Here is an 18,645-nt window from a genome sequence, read left to right as displayed (position 1 = left end):
ACAAAATATAATCCAGTAAATTGAGTTGACTATTGTCTTTATTTTAAATAATCAGCCTCTTACAAAAATTTTAGTTGTCACCTTTTAACCAGAGGTGACAGCATATGGAATTTACTCAACAACCAATGCTTATAAATTGAGAATCACTTTAGATGATCTAGAGAAAATTACGTATAGATGTAAAGTATAAGCCTAGACCCTTAAACAGACTGATTACTGGCTTTAAACTAACAGACCTTGTTCAAATAAAATAAAACAAAAACACAGTAAAAAGCAAAAGATGTAGTGTGCATTCTGTGTATGTATAAAAGACCTGGCAAGCAAAGTTTATGTCGAATATTGGTAATGCTTCCAGAACCTGGGAAATAGTATAAAGACAAGTCATTAGAACCAGCCAGAACCCAACTATGTTGACAGAAGTTCTCTGATACAATCTTTACAGATGCTCCCTGATAAGGAGCTTGACAACCAGGTGAAACAGGAAAGTACCAGGGACAGGGTACTGACTAGAGCAGACAACAGACTTGGCCTTGAAAAGTCAACAGCAGAGCTGAGGAACTCAACACACACACACACACACACACACACACACACACACACACACACACACACACCCCATCTATGTATAGATTCCATGTGGCCAGAGACAAAGGGAGAAAGACACAAGAGATCTATACCAGGAACAGCGCCCACATGGCTAAGGAGACCTACACCTACTGTCAGAGGCACACAAGTCATGGCCGTTAGCAATCACCAGGCCCACAGCAAGCTCTGCACGAGATTCTGATGCTCACTCTGCTACTTACACAGAACACTGCAGGAGACAGGCTCACCTGGAGCAGGAGTGCTCACCTACATTCTGGATCTTGGGTTGCAGCCTCTTCCTGGCTACGTCTCATACCTGTAAACATTACTAAGCAGCTAACACCTTCAACCATAGCCTTCTGTGGTTGGTCTTTGATTGATTTCCCACTGGACTCTTTGTACTCAAATACTAATTCTTAATGACCTATGCATGGCTAGAGTAGGAATATATTAAACCATACACAGAAAATAGCCAGACTTTATTTTGAAAATTTGATCACATAACTGTTACTTATACAATAAAAATGTGGTACTAGAAAAACAACTAAAGGACAAGCAAAAGAAAATATGCCCTCATTTAAAAAAAAAAGTCTTAGTAAACTGTACCAAATGCCTATAAATGTCTCCAAATATTGTCAGTTAATGCATCTTCCATAATGCTTCGACCACTTCTGAAAGCCCCATCTGCATACATGCTACACCATGCTCTAGAGGACAGAGATCATGGACAAGCCAGTCTGTACACATACACTCTCACATACTGCTTCAAAAGGTTTGCTTTTAGGTTTAGGGCAACTCCATGTGCTGGAGGGCCTGACCTACTTTTTAATGGAGTCTGCACACTAAACTGAATCCCACACTTGTAAAACTTGATGACAGGAAAGAAGGTCAGAACTGTTTTCATTCTAAGAGCTACTCCATACCTAGAAATGGAGCGCAGTGGCACAACTCCTATTATGTGCTAGGCCATGGGAGACAATAAAGACAGTGCAGCTTTAAAAAATGCCATGAAGGGGGTTGGGGATTTAGCTCAGTGGTAGAGTGCTTGCCTAGGAAGCGCAAGGCCCTGGGTTCGGTCCCCAGCTCCGAAAAAAAGAAAAAGAAAAAAAAAAATGCCATGAAGTCACACCAACATGGCTGCCTAAACACGAGTAAACAGGATGACATCAACAATAGACACAGTAGTAGGAAGGTTCACAAGGCCTAAACCTTAGACAAAGAACAGTAGGCAATTAAGGAAAGCTAAGAGCAGAAATGAGTCCTACTCAGGAGAGAGTACACCAAGTTTTACCCAACACCAAAGGTCAGCCCTGAAAACATACCCATACGAGCAATATTGTATGGATAATATCAGCAGTGGGTACTTATATCCACATGAGCAATGCTATATGGGTAATATCAGCAGGGGGTACTTATATCCACATGAGCAATGCTATATGGGTAATATCAGCAGGGAGTGTTTATATTTAGGAACATATATATTATGTATGCATGTTTAACACAGATACATATATGTACAACAACAACAAAGGAAAGAAAGACATGGATTTGAAAGGTGAAGAGGGATAAATGCATGGAAGGGCTTAAAGGGAAGAAAGGAAAGACGGAAGTTATGTAATTATAATCTGTTTTTTAAAGGTACCATCCTCACTTTAGTTAAAAAGAGTTCTAAGCTTGTAATCAGTTACAGAAGAGGTAAGAACCCTCAGGTTATTCCTGGCAATGTTAGACTTGCAATACTCCTAAAGTTTCAAATAAAGTTTTTAAATAAAGATAAAACATCCTTTAAAATATTTAAAATGAAAGAAAAAGTTTATATCTTTAAATGTCCAGACATATGTGAACATGAAAGGCATAATGATATTCTTTTCTAAATGGGTTGTCGAAAACAGCAGTTCTCAGCCCATGGTTTACAACCCCTTTGGCAAGCCTGTCTCCAAAAATATTTACATTACGATTTATAACAGTAGCAAAATTATAGTTGTGAAGTAGCAATGAAAATAATTTTATGGTTGGGGGCCACTACACATGCAGAACTGCATCACAGGGTTTCCATGTTGGAGGGCTGGGAACCACTACTCTAGAACATCCCTGAGAGGATCAAGTGCCAATCGACACCAGTGCTAAAGGACAGACAGTATGATGCCCATGCTACCATCTCTGTGCCTTTTCTACCCACCTTAGCCACTAACTGATATGTTTCATTACTGCCTCATTCCAGACTGTCTCAGCAGTATGGGGAAACTGAGACCCTATTCAAAACTGCTGAGTGAATAGGCAGGTTCTAGAAAAGAAGGGGTAGTACCACTGTGCCATTACCAGGAAAGAGACAATCTGGACCCTGAGCTTCATGCCCAGTAACTTCCTTGAGATCAACTGGCTTCTTCTGAGATTCCCTTCTAATGTTATCATTAACCTGCTTCTGACCTGGTACAAAACTTTGCATTTCTAATACACTCCATAGGAATTTATTTGCAGAACTGTGAACTTATGCAACTTCCTCTTTAACCACAAGGTATATTCCACCATCTTCTAATTTCCCTCAAAAAACACTCAGAATCTTCTATACTCCTGAAGACCTGGCCAGTTCTTTCTCCTGGCTTGTCTGTCTCCATTTTACCCTTTTCTCTCCTATAGCTACCCCAGCCAGTCTCTTCTAGGTCTTGTCAGCTGGACAAAAAGTAGGTAAGAGCCATTAAAAAATTATTACTAGTCTCCCCAGCACTCCCGTGACACCCCTCAGCAAAGCACTCTGTTGTGCACCAAGCAACAAATGTCAAACACAGAAAAATGGCCCTTGCTCCAGCACAGTGGCTGTACCACACCCTCATGCTTCTGGTCTTGCTCTGCCATGGGTGAACAGTAGCCCAGGCGTCCTCACAATCTCTCTATCTCCTGGTTTCTCAATCAGCAGATGCTACATACCTCAGGGAAGTTTCAGAAAGCTGTTGTAGAGTACCTAAACAACACTAACATCCTTTGTATGTGAGATTCATGCTTAAAAGGAACTTCTTTCTCCTTACCTGAGGCAACAATGGTGCTTGCCCACAGTGTGTTTTCTATGCTGAGACTCTCATGAATGGGAGGGTCACTGTCATCCTGTTCAGGGAGAAAAGACAGACAGAACTGGGAAAGGAGTCACGCTCTACTTACATTTCAGGTATCTACAGCATTAGGAAACAAACAGGTCCCTCTTCTGTACCCAACTGACTAGAAATGCAAATTTCAAGGGTGAATATAAAAACCTAAAAATTGTAACTTGATTGATGCAAATATAAACACTTACTTTGAATGTTGAAACCTGCAATACATAATTTAACTTTTCATAGATGTACTCATTGTGTGCTGGTTATTTTTAGAGCATGGACTGAAGTATCTTTCCATAGGCTCCCTTTCTGGGAAAGTTAAAGCAGGACCTGGCATGGACACACCTGCCTGCCTGTCACAACATGGTAAGTGTCCTCTCCAGTACTTTGTCAAGGAAAAGGCTGTTCCTTAAAACACAAATATGCTCGTGGGCAGGGAAAAGGCTGCTGTGACTATTAGTAATGCACATGAGAGAAACATAACTTCCCTTAAATCCACCTTTAAAATATGATACTAGATAGTTTTCATTAGGCAGAATTCAAAAACAAGCTATTTGTTGCTAATTATATATACGGCCACCAAAATGATAACAGCACAATAGTAGTTGCACATAGTTTCATGCTGATACTCAGAGACAAAACACATGAGCTGAGGATCTCATCTTAATGTAATGCCACTGTCTACCTTGTGGTTATGGTGCCTTGCTGGAGTCCAGAGTCACAGAAACCAGAAGCCTGCACCTGGCAGTGACTCAGGGAAGAAAGCACACACTGCGGCACATGGCTTCGATGTCCGCAAGGGCAAAAACACCTCAGTGTCTCAAATGCTGGAATTAGTCCTTAAAACAATAATTTCCACAGGATCTTTATTATAACTTAATAGTTTGCTATCGACATACCTTTCAAAATAATAAATGAAATGTGCAAAGAAAATAGAATTTTAAGCTACAGGTTTGTATTCTCCATTAATTTGTCAAGCCATCTTCAAATGATATCTTTCTTGGCCATTTTGGTAGCTACTGAATACACTTGGTTCACAATTCTCTTATCTATATGTAAGGCACAGAACACAAAGTCATTACTTCAAAACATTTCCAGTACTGTCCACATTTACAAAGGGAAAGGTTTTGTTTGTCCTAGAGGTGCCTTGTATGCATCTAACAAGACAGCAATCTGAAGGCTCCTGCCTCCTGCGACTGAGTTTAGGCTTGTGTCTTAGGATCATGTGATCCCTAACCCAAAGACTGGCCCTGAGTCTGGGGTTGTGACTGAAGGCTATCATATCAGTAAGTGTTTAAAACATAAGTATGCTTTAAAAATATGTGTATCCTCATGAATATGTGTGTGTCAGGGGAGCGGGGGGGGGGTGGTGGGTAAAGCTTGAACTTGTCCAAAAACACAGAGTGATTTTACATATGCCTAGATACAGTATTCATAAATATGGGAATAGAATACAGAGCTTCACACACGAGAGACAACTGTCCCACCACAAACCTAGAGAACCTATAATGCCTCTGCATGTGGGAAAGCTGGGGCTTAGTTCAACCCCATATAAATGCTCACGTTAAGTCAAGAGTTTATTAGTGTTTTTGAGGCTGGCAGAGCTATAAGCATGCTGCTGTAACCACTTCACTCTGCTACACCAAGGGCGTAAAAACTGTCTCGCAGTTACTCCCAACATTTAGGAAGCCACAGACAGACAATGCAGACTAGAGAAGACAGAGAGAGATGCAAAAAAAAAAAAGAAGAATGCAAATAGTATCCAAGATCTGTAATGAAGGCTTGACTAATTTTTTATATTAAGTGACACCTAAAGTGGCAGTTTTCCTTATATGCTAAAATGTTTTTTACAAGAATGTGAGTTTTTCATAATAATTTTGAAAAAGCACAGAAAGACCATAAAGCATCATGTGCACATGCTTCTTGGCCATGTACATCTTGGCATGTAGCTCTGCAGCACACATGTAAATATGTAGCTGCAACATGATAGCCCTCTTCCCTGTGGGTGCTGAATGCCTCACAGGTTTCTCCACTCGCACGCCCACACCTGTAGATTAACTGTCAAATAATTCTCTACCTGCAGGTAGGTTTGGAAGTGATGACAAGGGACAGGAAGGTGGCCAGCCATGCTCCAGTAGAACTAAACCTTTACTAAGAATCTAACGGTTCCGAGTTGTTACATCGAGTACTCAGTTCTTCTACTCCCAACAGGCATGAGCAAGTGGGGGAGTGGGGGAAGCCTCAAGGTTTACTTTACCAAGTTTTTGTAGTAACAAATACATGGATCAAAATACAGAAGTAAAGAAATGTGTAAATGAATGTATATGCATATGAATACATATTTACCCTTCCAGGTGAAGGAGCTAGAAATGCCGGGCAGCACCCCACAGTTGTCACAATTCTCCTAGGCCAAGGCTGAGTTAGCCGCACTGCGCTATTCCTTCTGGAGCAGGGGCTTATCAGCTCTAACTGACCTGCCATAGGCATGGGAGCCTGCACAGACCGGCCCACCAGCACAGGTGCTGCACGAGAGAGCGAAGACTGTGACACACTCTGCAGCTCCTGCTTCCTCCTTTAGAGCCTCTGTGTGAATGGACTCTAGACTGAATTGTCATCTCTAAACCAAGGGCCATCACCCTTAACTTCTACAAATAATGAAAATCTTTATATTAACCAACTATTTACCTTACCCTGGTAAATGTTCCTTCAAAACTATGAATATCCAGTTGTGGCTTCTGAGCATAAACATAGGCACTGATAGAAAAAAGGTCCTGGAATATAGAAAAGAAAAATGAACAACTGAACGAACACGTCACAATAACTGTCAACACATGAAGCCTCCACACCACACCCCACCTTCTGATACACGGAAATGAAAAGCACGCTAGCAACAATCTTCATTTCCACACGCACACGAGCATTTACAAGAGTGTGCTTCATTTACTATATCAGACATCAAATGACTGAATAATGACACAATAATGAGAGTGTCATTCGAAGCGTTTCATGATAATTTAAAAATCATTCCGAAGTTCTCAATAATGTAGGAAAGCCTCTGCTATTAGGTCAAGGGCAACATTTGTTCGCATTACTTAAAGGTCATTAAAATACATCCTTAATCATAACATGTGTTTCATTACAAATAAAATTGCCTCTTGTTCAATAAAACTAATTAAATGTAAATGGTATTGTTTACTGCTATATAGATCTTTTGAAATAAATCAGCAAGTCATGATTTATTGAAAATTGCTGGGCCTCATGGTTGTTAATAAATTCGCTTGATCACAAAAGCCAGAAGCATATTTCCCAAATGTCTGCAGTGTCTGGGAACTGCTGTGCAGAACCACAGCTGCGACTGCAGTGCAGCAGTGCAGCCTCAGCCACAGGACTGCAGTGCAGCAGTGCAGCCTCAGCCACAGGACTACAGTGCAGCAGTGCAGCCTCAGCCACAGGACTCCAAGCCCCACGCTCTGACCACATCAGTGGCTCAGAGAAAAGAAAGAAAACAAAACAAAACAAAGGAAAGAGCTGCAGCTCAAGCAGCTCACTGCATCACACGGCCAAGAGCCTGGAGAGGCACTGCTGGCAGTGTCACCCACACAAAGATCTCCAACCTCATCACTCCTACACGGAAGTTGAAACACGTGACCGCTGTGCCACTGTAAGCTAGGAAACGATGACAGCCTACACTGCCCACCCACAGTAAGAGCAGAACTTCTTTCCTATGGAACAGAAAATTAGTCCAGCTTTATCACGGTCCACGCAGGAAGGTCAGTTCTTTCCCAAGAAATATTGTTAGTGGACAACCAAATAAAAAATTAAAGTCAGTTCATGAATTACACAATTGTTTCACTCAAAATAATGATTCATACTTCCTATCAAATCATATTAGACATAAAATTTGAAAATATTCTATGAAAGGTATACCTCTTTAAATATGGCACTATATGTACCTTTAAGACTTTTAAATATAAATTATCACATATATTTTCCATTAACAAACATATTGTCCATGAAGAGAACGTCCTCCTAACACTGAATATAATAAAGCATGACTTCCTAAGGTGGTGAAAAGAGAAGTCAAAGTCGGACAGGAAATGGCATACTGATTTTTTGAACTATCTTCATATGTATGCACTACACATAATTAACATATAAAGCTCCATGTTTTGATTTACATATCCACCTATGCTTCCCATCACAAGAGAACAGCACTGCACCCACTGTTGTCTCCCTCCACCCTACCTCATTTTCTTCTACGTCCATCCTGCACCTCTCCCTCCGTCCTCCAGCTCAACTGTCCTTCAGCTCTGCTCCCCTCCCTGTACCCCTCGGCCTCTGCGTCTCTCCAGCTCCATTCTCCCCTCACCCACTCCCACCTCACAGGACCCGGCAGCAGTGTGTCTCTAGACCAGACCATCAACATATTAAAACAATAACACCAAAAGAAATGGTTGTTTTAATTCATGAAACTCTCACCACAGTAGAACATAGAATTTACATAGCCTGTGTGAGCATTTCTTCTAGGCTCTGCCTAACAGTTACCTAGCAACAGCCAGGTCAGAGCCTGGTTTGTTACTTAAAACAAACAAACAAACAAACTCAACAAACTGGCCTCTAGCTAGCTCTCCCTGATACCCCCATCTCTTCCTCCCTCTCTGTCCCCCCTTTCCCCCCACTCCCACCTTTTTCCCTCTATCCTCCCCCTCTTCCCCCTCTGTCTCCATATGTTTCCTGCCCTTCCTCCCCCCTCCCCTATCCCCTCTCTCTCTGCCTCTACTCCTTTATCATGCCCCCAAAATAAACTTGTTTTATACTAGACCTGTCCTATGGCTGGTATCTCAGCATGGGCCATAAAATTTATCAGTCTGATTCTATGCTCCTAGGCCATAACCACTCAATTTCAGCTCCAGAAAATAACCCATCTCTTATTACCACTGAGGTGAGAGTTGTGTTTTGTACAGACACTAGTTAGAGTAGATGTTTAGTATGGAAGATAGAAATTACTTCAAAATAATGTAGACTATAGAAGTAGGTATAGTCTAGGCACGAAATAAAGAACAGTATCCACTTTTTAGAAAAACGTTAAGAGGCTGGTAGACCATACAGCAAACTACCATTACATTACATTACATTAAATCTCACATTAAAAAATGACTCAAAACACATGTACTTAAATGTCCCTATGGGAAAGGGTATTCGTGGCACTCTCCTAACTGTGAGGTGCCGAGCATAACCAGGAGGCAGTTTCTCCTATGTTATTATGCACAGCATGTTCAATGGATAAACTGCTATTAAAGTCAGGGGAAAATGACCCTGATCTATTTTCTGAAGGAATGGTCCTAAGAAAGAAAGACGGCAGAGGAGAGACTAGAGATGACGCCTCTGACACAGAGAGACTGCCTGGCCTGGGCAAGTACAGTATTCTTCCAGGAACCCCTTACAACAAGCCAAGCCTCAAGAAACAAAGGCCTGTTTTCAACTTAGATATAATGAGCAGTAGTATGTATCTTGTGTAGTCCACTTGCTTCTGGTGAAAAATTAGTGGACTTTTCTAAGCTGTGTTGAGTCGACTAATATAAGACCTGCTTTCTCAGTGAAAAACAACTGTAAAAATGGATTAAAAATAGGAAGCAGCCCTATTCATATTCATACAGGGACACAATGGGGAGGACAGACATACAGCTATGTGCCCAGTCCTTTGTCATGAAGCAGCAGTTCACAGGCAGGAGAGGATGCCAAGCAGGAGAGGCACAGCTGATACAAGACTGAGCTCAGGAAAACTGATAAGGAAGCCTGCAGTAGCTGGGGAGGAGGGGGAAACAAAGAACTGTACAAGTCTGCAGAGGACTCACTGGAGTCTGTCACCCACAGTGACAGTAAGTACACACAGTAGAAAGCAACTGACCAGGCACTTGTTAACCCCCAAAATCACCCTCTTTAGAAGCTGCAGAGCTCACAAGAGGTCAGGTTTTGAGGGAGGTACCTTCAAGCAAAGAAGGAGATTAGTAGACCCCAGAGTGAGCTTGTCTTAGCCTGGGATTAAACCATCATGGCAGCTCAAAGGAGCCATCCTAAGACATTTCAGAACAAGCCCTGACAATACTATGTTGATCTACAAGTTTTTAAACCAAGAATGTACTGAATGAACCAAGAGTGTTAAGAGGCACTGAAGGAAAAAATTTCTGAGCATTGACTATAACTTTTATAATATCCAGCATTACAAATAAATAAATAAATCCTACTAGACATGCAAAGCAGTCAAGTGTGACCTGTGACAAGGACTAAATTTTTCAAATAGAGACATACCCAAAAATGACACAAATAATGAAATTACTAGTTTCAGAATTATCAGGCACTGATGAAAGATCCAATCAGCTCTATAGCTAGTAAAGAAACTCAATTCTTAATTAAATATTTTCCAGAAAGCTAAACTCTAGGACCAGATAGTTTCAAAGGTAAATCTGTTCAAAGACATAAAAAGCAGTAGTGTTTATCTGATGCCAACTATTTTAATATTACATGAGGCAAAGACACTCTATAAAATAGTTTATGGGCAGCTGATCCCTTACTATGAAATAAAAAACATTAAATAAAACTAGTACGAATCAATGTCCTTTGATATATGTGTGCATATACACAGTCTCCCCCCGCTCCCAGGCAAATAAATAGATATCAAGTGCTACAATGTATGAAAAAGGAGAAAATGAGATTTATCCCATTTTATGGGTGGTATGATAACAAAGCCAGTATAAAGACAGGCAACATTATGCATTAATATGCTAATAAGAGAAAAACACAGGATCATGGAAAGATACAGAAAAGCCTCAAAAGAATATAATGCCCATTTGTTACTATAGGCCTCAGTCTGCCCAACTATTTAGAAAGGAGCTAAAACTGAACTGTAGGAGGCTTTATGGACAGACGATAAAAGCAGCACTCCTCAGGAACTCGTGAAACATGTTCCCAGCTTCAAAAGCAAGTCACTTCCCTTAGCCTTGGCAAAAGGCTCTCCTGTTGTTGCATATCAAAGCTCACGCTGGCCTCCAGACTCCCTCAGTGTCTGTCTATCACGGGAACTATTCTACAGAGGCTCACCTTGTCCCCTACCTCAAACTCACTCCAGGTCCTGGGCTTCTCTTCTTGCAGCTGCCATCCTTCTTAGAAGCCGGCAGTTCTTATGGTCTCTCATTTGCAAGTGCCATTCTCCTTTCTCTCTCCTGCTACGCTCTATCTCCATCCCTTGCTATCCTGCCATCCCACTGTTCTCCCCTCTCTCCTGCTTCCATGGCCCTGGCCATATCCGGTCTATTAGTTCTCTCTCTGCTCCTGACTCTGCTAGAGGCCTCTGGTTTTACCCATTATACAGTGCAGTCTTGTCAGCAGTTTCTCAAGTCTCTGAGCAAAACAGACTGGGAAAAACTTTCTCACCCGATCAACAGCATCCATGAATAATGAAAGACTATAGCAGACTGCTGCAGGATATGTGGTCATACTGTCAACCCTGAGACTGTGTTATTTACTGAAAAGAATAGTTTCTAGTTGTGGTGTGGCCCAACCTTAGCGCATACAGTGATGGATCAGAGAAAGATTTGACAGAATAAGATACAGCCAATCTCATGGGAACACAGAGGAAAAGGAGGCCACTTGAGGGAGCAATGCAGAAAGACAGAGGAGGCAATTTTACTAAGAGTTTTCCAGAGATAGATGAAGAGAGAACAAGCTAGACACCAGTGAAAACAGAATGAACGAGAGAATGAGAAGGAGCCAGATTAGAACAAATTGCCAAAGTCAGCCATGAGGCCAAGCGGACACCTCAGGTGAGGCTGAGAGAGAAAAGGCAGACTGACTCAGTCATCTTACGAGGGGTCTGAACCAGAGCAGCTGTGCTAAGCCAGCCAGGCAGAGATTAGAAAGAACCAGGAAGGGGAGGGCTTATTCAGTAGTAAGTCCCAGAGGCTGTAAACATTCGAGGACTAGACTAGATTGTACAGAGGCTAGCAGCTTCCAACTAGGCCTAGGTTAGCAGACAGGGAGTGAACCTGGGAGATGACAGTTACATCAGGAGAATGAAAGATACACCAGACAGAAACTAAAATGCATCTCTGGTCCTCAACTGCAGGTGAGGATGAAGTGTTACATCACATGTTTGGTTCTGAATAAGGTGGGGAGAAGATACACATTTGGAGGTTAGAGGTCAAGATTTAATGTTGTTCCTTAGTAGCTTAGTTTCCCATTTTTGGAAAGAGTGTCTCAGTTGAGCTCAAGGGCTCTGCCTGCCTCTGTCTTCCTGGCACATAGACTATAAGTGCAGGCCTGGCTTTTTACACGGGTGTCAAGGATCAACAGGTTTAAAAACACTGGTTACTGGTTCCTGTCTACAACCCGATAGTAAAACCCACCTACTGAACACACCACTTATCTATGTCATCAAACATGGAGGAATTTAACTAATGTCCAACGAGAAACTTCACTCCTACTAACATTCCCTGGGGCTGCAAGGTACCCTGCATGCTACTGGAGGTGAAAATTAATCACCAGTGTCTCCCATCTACAAACCCTGTGACTAAACTGAGAGGACTTAGCCAGAGCCAGGCTGACTCCATGACAGGCTACGAAGGGCAGTTTGGGAGACTAGGCCTAAGTTTCTGTTTTCCAGAAATGAGAACCCAGATCCAGGAACCTGTGGTCAATCAACCATAGCCACAGGCAGCCAATCTGAGGACACCTTGTCATCTGACCTGAGATAAGAATAGGTAGCTAGATTGAGTATGTGACACTCCCCCCCCCACCCCCCGCCCCGGGAGGTCTCCAGAGTCTAACCAATTGTATAATCCATCAGAATCCTAGAGATAGAACTAACCAGCCAAACTAAAAGGGCACACAGCCCTCCCTGGAATTCCCCTAACTGACAATAAAAGCTGGGTCTGAGAACACACTAGGGGTCTCCATTCCCAAACGGGGAGACCCCTGCATGCAGGAAATTCAGCTGAATAGAGGCTCTTTGCTTTTGCATACTACGTGAGTCTGGGGTGTCATTCTTTAGTGATTCTTAACCCTTAACAGAACAGCAACCTGACAGCCAGACACACTGGTACACTAGTGGCATAAATGTTCTGGGAGTAACTAACCACATTTCCTATTGGATTTGGAGCCTACACCGTAGATGAACCCATACCTGACACCGTGAAAGTGGTCAAAGAATTGAGACGAGACAGGTCACAGGGAAAGCAGCTACTATGCTAAAGGAAGACTCTTAATGACATACTGACAGACAGACCCACAGACATTGGCTGGCTGAGTTCACATCAACTGATGTGAACTTCCTGCAGAACACGGAGACCGACAACTGGACAATGTGCAGAGGATACAAAATTTGTGAGCACTCAATCTTAAATGAGATGTTTTCATCCCAATAGCAAAATGGGAAAAATCAGCTTTCTTCAATGCAGGGTCACTGGGCCCAGAAGCAGTTGGCAAACGAAATATACTGCATGTGTTGTTGTTGTTGTTTTGCTTTTTTCTCCTTGGGTGGTTGCTTGTTATCTGTAGGATTTTAGTTTTGGTGATTGGTTTTTATTTTTCTTATTAGTTTTTTTGCTTAATTTTAATTTTTGGGTTTGTTTTTGTTTTGAGAGAGAAAGAGGAGGAACATGCAGTTGGGAAGGTAGAGAGGTTAGGAGCATCTACAAGGAATTAAGAAAAGGGACAAATCTAAATATATTGTATGGAAAAACTTAATCAACATAAACTTTTGGGAATGGTGGATGACCATATGCTATATAAAAACAGAACAGAAGTGATCTCTCAGGATGAACGTTCTGTTCATCCGCCTCTCAGTAGAGGACACTGTACACACAAGCATCACATGCTTGCAATGACACACACACCAACAAGAAATGGCAAAGGTGAGGAAGACCAGATGGCTAAGTAAGAAACACAGATGTCTAGTACACAAAGGATGGAAGTCTAGTCGCTATATAATCAAGATTCAAACAATGAACTATCCATATTCTCTACCCAGTCAACATCTTTTCTTCTGCATCTCATGATAGATCTTCTAAAAGAAAATTCCCACTGATTCTATATGTCTAATTTTATATGTCTGGCCAGAACGTTCTGATGGCTTAAGATGTAAATACAAAATCATTAAGATTATATTACCCCATAATTCTATCTAAGGCTTTGTTTAAGGGAGGAAGACATTATTTACCTGCCTTCTCTCAATGTTTACATTTTACAACTAAGTTAAAAATGTAAAGTTTCCTTTCCCTTCTCCCCACTGCGGCAGACCAGCAGAAGCGGCTGGTGAACTAACTGCAAAGGGCGGCTCCAACTCAAGGCCAGGAGCCGAGTGTGCCTCACATGGGAGCCGCGTGCACCTCACATGGGCCAGGCTCATTTTTCTGGCACCAGAGGTAAAAATGTGTTTTCCAGTTTTAACATGCTGGGGTAAAAATCATGGAGGAGGAGAGCATGCCAGTGACTATGGGACAATCTATCATACAGGAAGGAATAAGAAAGCCTGGCTAAGGTCCAACTGGTTCTGGCAAAGATACAAAGGAAATATAAAAGGAACAAATCCCAATTTAGAAATTACCTTAAATACAGGCAACACCAAAATACCCAAGAAAGCAAAATTTGTCCAAGTCTCAGCCATTTAACTTCCACAGTCCAACACACAGAGAAGAAAGCACCAGCCACCAAAGATACGGTGGACTGTGAAGATGCTAAGCTATGTAGTAAGCAGCTGCTCTTCCCCCAGAGGCCTTTCTTCTCACGACAATTTCAATCCTTCTGTCCACAGAAGGACAGCAAACCATGGAAGGAGACAAAGCTGCCTGTGTCCAGGTTGGTGCTATACATAAATAAAAACAAAAATATAAACACCACATAGACAACAACTATTATAACTGTAGGGCTTTATGTTTTAAGTAAGAAGGAAGTTGGGAAGAGAAGGGAGGAAGGGAAAATCAGGTGTACTAGCAAAAGAGATTCGTGACCTCTATGGAAGCTGCTTTAGAAGTTACGCAATCCACAAACACCTACGCCCCTGCGGTCTCTAGTTTCTCCCTGCAGCGTCCTGGACAGTGCAAGGGGACCCGCTCAGCAGCTGTGAAGCTGTGGTCTCACTGTCTCTCCCTCCCCTCAGCATAAGAAACACAGCAGTGCCCACTTCCTCTTACTCCATGTCGCCTGTCCTCAGAAGGAAGAGCTGCGGGCAAAGGACTTAGCTCAAGGACTAGGCTCAGTCAAGGTCTGAGCTCTATTCTCCCAGAATCCTTTAACCTGCTACCAAGTGAGCAACAATTCCCAGCGACACTCTCTTGTCTGTCCCAACTTTACAGATTACTCAACTTAGATTTTAAGACAGATAAAAATATAGACAGCCTAAGTGTCAGATCAGTAGGAACATTTCAAACTGCCTAAAATAGGCTGTGCACCAGAAACCACATCATTTTAATGGCCTCGAGGAGTAAGAAACTGACAGGTCACAGGCTTAATGTGTTCAAATTCGTCCACTAATATCAACGGAAACTTCCTCACCACCCCAGTACTACTGCTAAAAAACAAGGAGTACAGTGTCCCAGTGGTGCTCACCCCTAGGGCTGGCAGCCGTTGTGTGCAGCTCACCGCCACCTTCAGCTTCCAGTCGGTCTCACCATCTAGCTGGTCCGTTCGAATAAAACATGAACCTTGGAGGTAGAGGAGAAAACGTGACCATCTGTAACTGCACTGAAGGAAGTTTCTCCTGAGTCTAAGTATTTTCAAAGCAGATTTAGGCACATTGGGACCTGGAAAATGATTCATCTAAACAGTGCCAAGAACAAACAGCTTTAAAAAGCCTTGGTTTTAGATGACGTCATTTGGCTCAGAGAATAAATCTGTAAAAAGATAGTCACTAATCTATTTTTTAATCGCTTATGTCTTGTTTGGTGCCCTTGCTTTTGTTGTAGTGGTAATGGTGGTGACAGCATCTCTGTGTGTGTTACATGATGCTATGGTTCAAAACCAGGCCCTTGAGCATGCTAGACCAGTGCCCTACCACTAAGCTACAACACCAGCCCATGCCTATTAATGTTTAATATCAACTACTCAAAGCTATCTAGGTCATTTCTACTTTTAATCTATGTTTTGATGATAAGATAATAAGATACATACAAAAATATCTCTGAATCTGACATTACCTTGCTAATAAAATGTTAATTGACCACCATAAAATGTTCAGTGATACAAGCACAGCTAAAATGCTAATATCCAGGTAAGTGCTACTGCATAATAACAAACCCATCAAATTTCAGAAGAGGAAAAATCTGAATCACAGCAATCTAATTACCCCAAACCATACTCATCATCCCTCTTCTGAGAATTGATCCTAGAGATAACAGCAAACACATGAACCAAATGACACACACAGAACTACTCATCGCTGCAGTTTGTGATGACAGAGGGTTGTGCGGGGACTGGAGAGATAGCTAAATAAAATAGCAGAGGTGGCAATTTTAAAAGGACAAAAGAGCAAAGACCTCAGCATTATGAAAAGATCCTTAGGAGATATTGTCAAATGGAGAAAGTGGGGTACGAACACACTGAGGGAGGGAGGAGAGGGAGATGAAGAGAGAGAGAAACTCATGTCTGAGGCATGGTGGCATGCACTTGCAATGTCAGCAGTTGAGAGGCAGAGGCAAGAGGATCTGGAATTCAGGACTTCGTCCACTACATAGGGCGTGTGAGGACACTCTGGGCTGCAGGTGGCCGTACTGAGGTGGCAGATGGAGAGAGTCTGTTTAAGAGTAAGAGAGGCCATGCGTTTGCAATCAGCGTTTTCAGAGTGCGGGGCTCTTGCAGCAGCAACTGCTTGCTTCAAAGGGGTTGATAAACACTGTCATGAGGAGCAGGGAGGAAAAGAGGGGAGAGGAAGAAGGAGTATACATGTATGTTCACATGTCTGTGAGGTTATAGAACCACAAATATGCACATCTGCAAACTTTTATACCTGTTTCTGTGTGCATGTATTTTTTATATGTATGTAATGCAGTCCTGTGCATCCACAGATACCTATACATGTTCATACATGAGTTTCTGTGCTCTGTGTACAAGCACACCTAGATATATAAATCCATGCTTATGCACTGTTACACACATGTACAAGCACAGATGCATAAGATGCATCTATACAACGAAGAAGAGAACAGACAAAGAAACTAGAACCTTCCCGCTCAGACCTTATACTGTTCATTTGGAAATTGTGCATTCTTTCCATAATGTAAATACAAACAACAACAAGCCTGTAGTAAAGCAATTCTTAAACAATAAAAGGAGAAGTACATAAATCATGAAAAGCATAACAAATTCAAAGACAGCGATGTAGCCTATGGCACTGCAGTTGCCAAGTACGTGCAAAGGCCTTCCCACCTTTCATTCAATCCCCAACACCACAGAAGGCAGAATAAAGTGAAAACAAGTAATCATCAACGTTACAGCTGAATCACAGAGAATTCTTCTAAGTTACTTTTAGACTTTAATTATAAAATAGTTACAAAACCCACAATCCTTGTTACACTCTATGAATTAATTATAGAATAACAAACACCTTGCAAACAACTCCCAAGGCCCATAGAAACCCTGCATCCCCCTCATCCCCACAGCTGCCCTTCCCTCCTTCCTTAAGGAGTACCACTGACACCTGCCCCTCCCAAATGCCCGCATGCTCACATAGTCAGTACTGATTTTCAGGGTCCTTCCACCCCATCTCTTCTAAACTACCTGCCACAAGGCCTGGGTCTCTGCTCTGCTGACCTCACTCACCAGATCCCGGCCCGTCTTACCCTGGCAGCCTGCCAGCCTTCAGTCCAGAGGCACCAAGGATAGCTTCTGCTCTGCATGAAGGCTGCAGCCGCTCACTCAGCCAACACCCAGTGCTGCAGCAGCAGGTTACAGCGAGGTCTACCTTCCCTGCTCACTGGCAGTAAAATCCAAATAGAGACTTCTGCCCTTAGGACTCACTCAACTGACCTTGGAGTATCTCCCTAAGAAAGGGTGGTTTGTACGTTACTTACAATGTTTCCAGACAAGAAGCTTGAGTGTGGGAAGAGGGGGAGGAGCTAAGCACTGTAGGTTTCAGCAGAATGTCATCATTGTTGGTATAAGATCTCAAAGTAGTCTACATTTGATTTGGGCCTTGGGAAGGGCTTTTTGTTTCTGGGAAATACTTTGGAGTGTGTCCCAATCCCTTCTTGTGACTCCTAAGAACCTAGCAAAAACACAGCTTCTCACCACAGGGTGCGCCTGACCTAGGAACTTTCTTAGGAGTTTCTGGCTGGGTTGTTGCCACCTTTAAAATGCTGGCTTCCAGGCTCTCTAGGATTTCCCACAATACCCCTATTAGGTATGAACTTTGCCCTGCTCTTCTCCAAAGTCACATCATTACTTTTCTTTAATCCCTTTAATTATCTTAGCATGGGCATTATTGCTGTCAAACTACTCTGACGCACAGCTGTATATCAACAGCTGTAAGGGTTTTAAGGGACCTTCCCCAGAGTAAATGCACTTTGAAAGATTATATGCATGCATAATCGAGTAAACAAACTGCTGTCCACTGTCAAAAGGATTATGTAAAGGAAGACATTCTTCACGTGCTGATAAGAAAAACTAAAGATAAATAAAAGAAAAAATGTGCATCAGGTGACTCTAAAGTCAAACGTTTACTCAAGGTTGAACTTTTCCTGTCTTCAATGTGAGTATATATTCTGATGAAAGAGTAAGCGAAACTCAATGTACTAGATTCTAGTTTCTGTAAATGAGAGCAGGTGAGATGCTCTAAAATGTCTTCCACTTCTAACGTGAAAGTGAAACCAGCACACTGACCATTATAAGCACAATTCCCACTGCAATCTAAGACCTCTGAGGAGAAAGGATGTGTGTCCTGTTAGATGAGTGCAGACTAAGATGGGTGAGGATTACTAGCTTCCAG

General features: G+C 42.2%; 1 protein-coding gene across 2 annotated transcripts in view; it reads right to left on the bottom strand.

Annotated features, from left to right (window-relative positions):
- The window catches only part of Atp9b (ATPase phospholipid transporting 9B (putative)), a 188,400-nt gene that overhangs the window by 100,528 nt on the left and 69,227 nt on the right, over positions 1 to 18,645 (bottom strand). For both annotated transcript variants that reach the window (XM_032885744.1, XM_032885745.1), the window contains exons 8-10: positions 15,273 to 15,367; positions 6,362 to 6,442; positions 3,609 to 3,684 (exon numbers count right to left, since the gene is read on the bottom strand). In XM_032885744.1, coding sequence (XP_032741635.1) covers positions 3,609 to 3,684; positions 6,362 to 6,442; positions 15,273 to 15,367 — 252 coding nt within the window. The remainder of the gene's footprint in view (positions 1 to 3,608; positions 3,685 to 6,361; positions 6,443 to 15,272; positions 15,368 to 18,645) is intronic.

Source organism: Rattus rattus, chromosome 15, assembly GCF_011064425.1.
Source record: "Rattus rattus isolate New Zealand chromosome 15, Rrattus_CSIRO_v1, whole genome shotgun sequence".
Taxonomy (NCBI): domain Eukaryota; kingdom Metazoa; phylum Chordata; class Mammalia; order Rodentia; family Muridae; genus Rattus; species Rattus rattus.
This window is presented reverse-complemented; position numbering and strand designations above follow the sequence as displayed.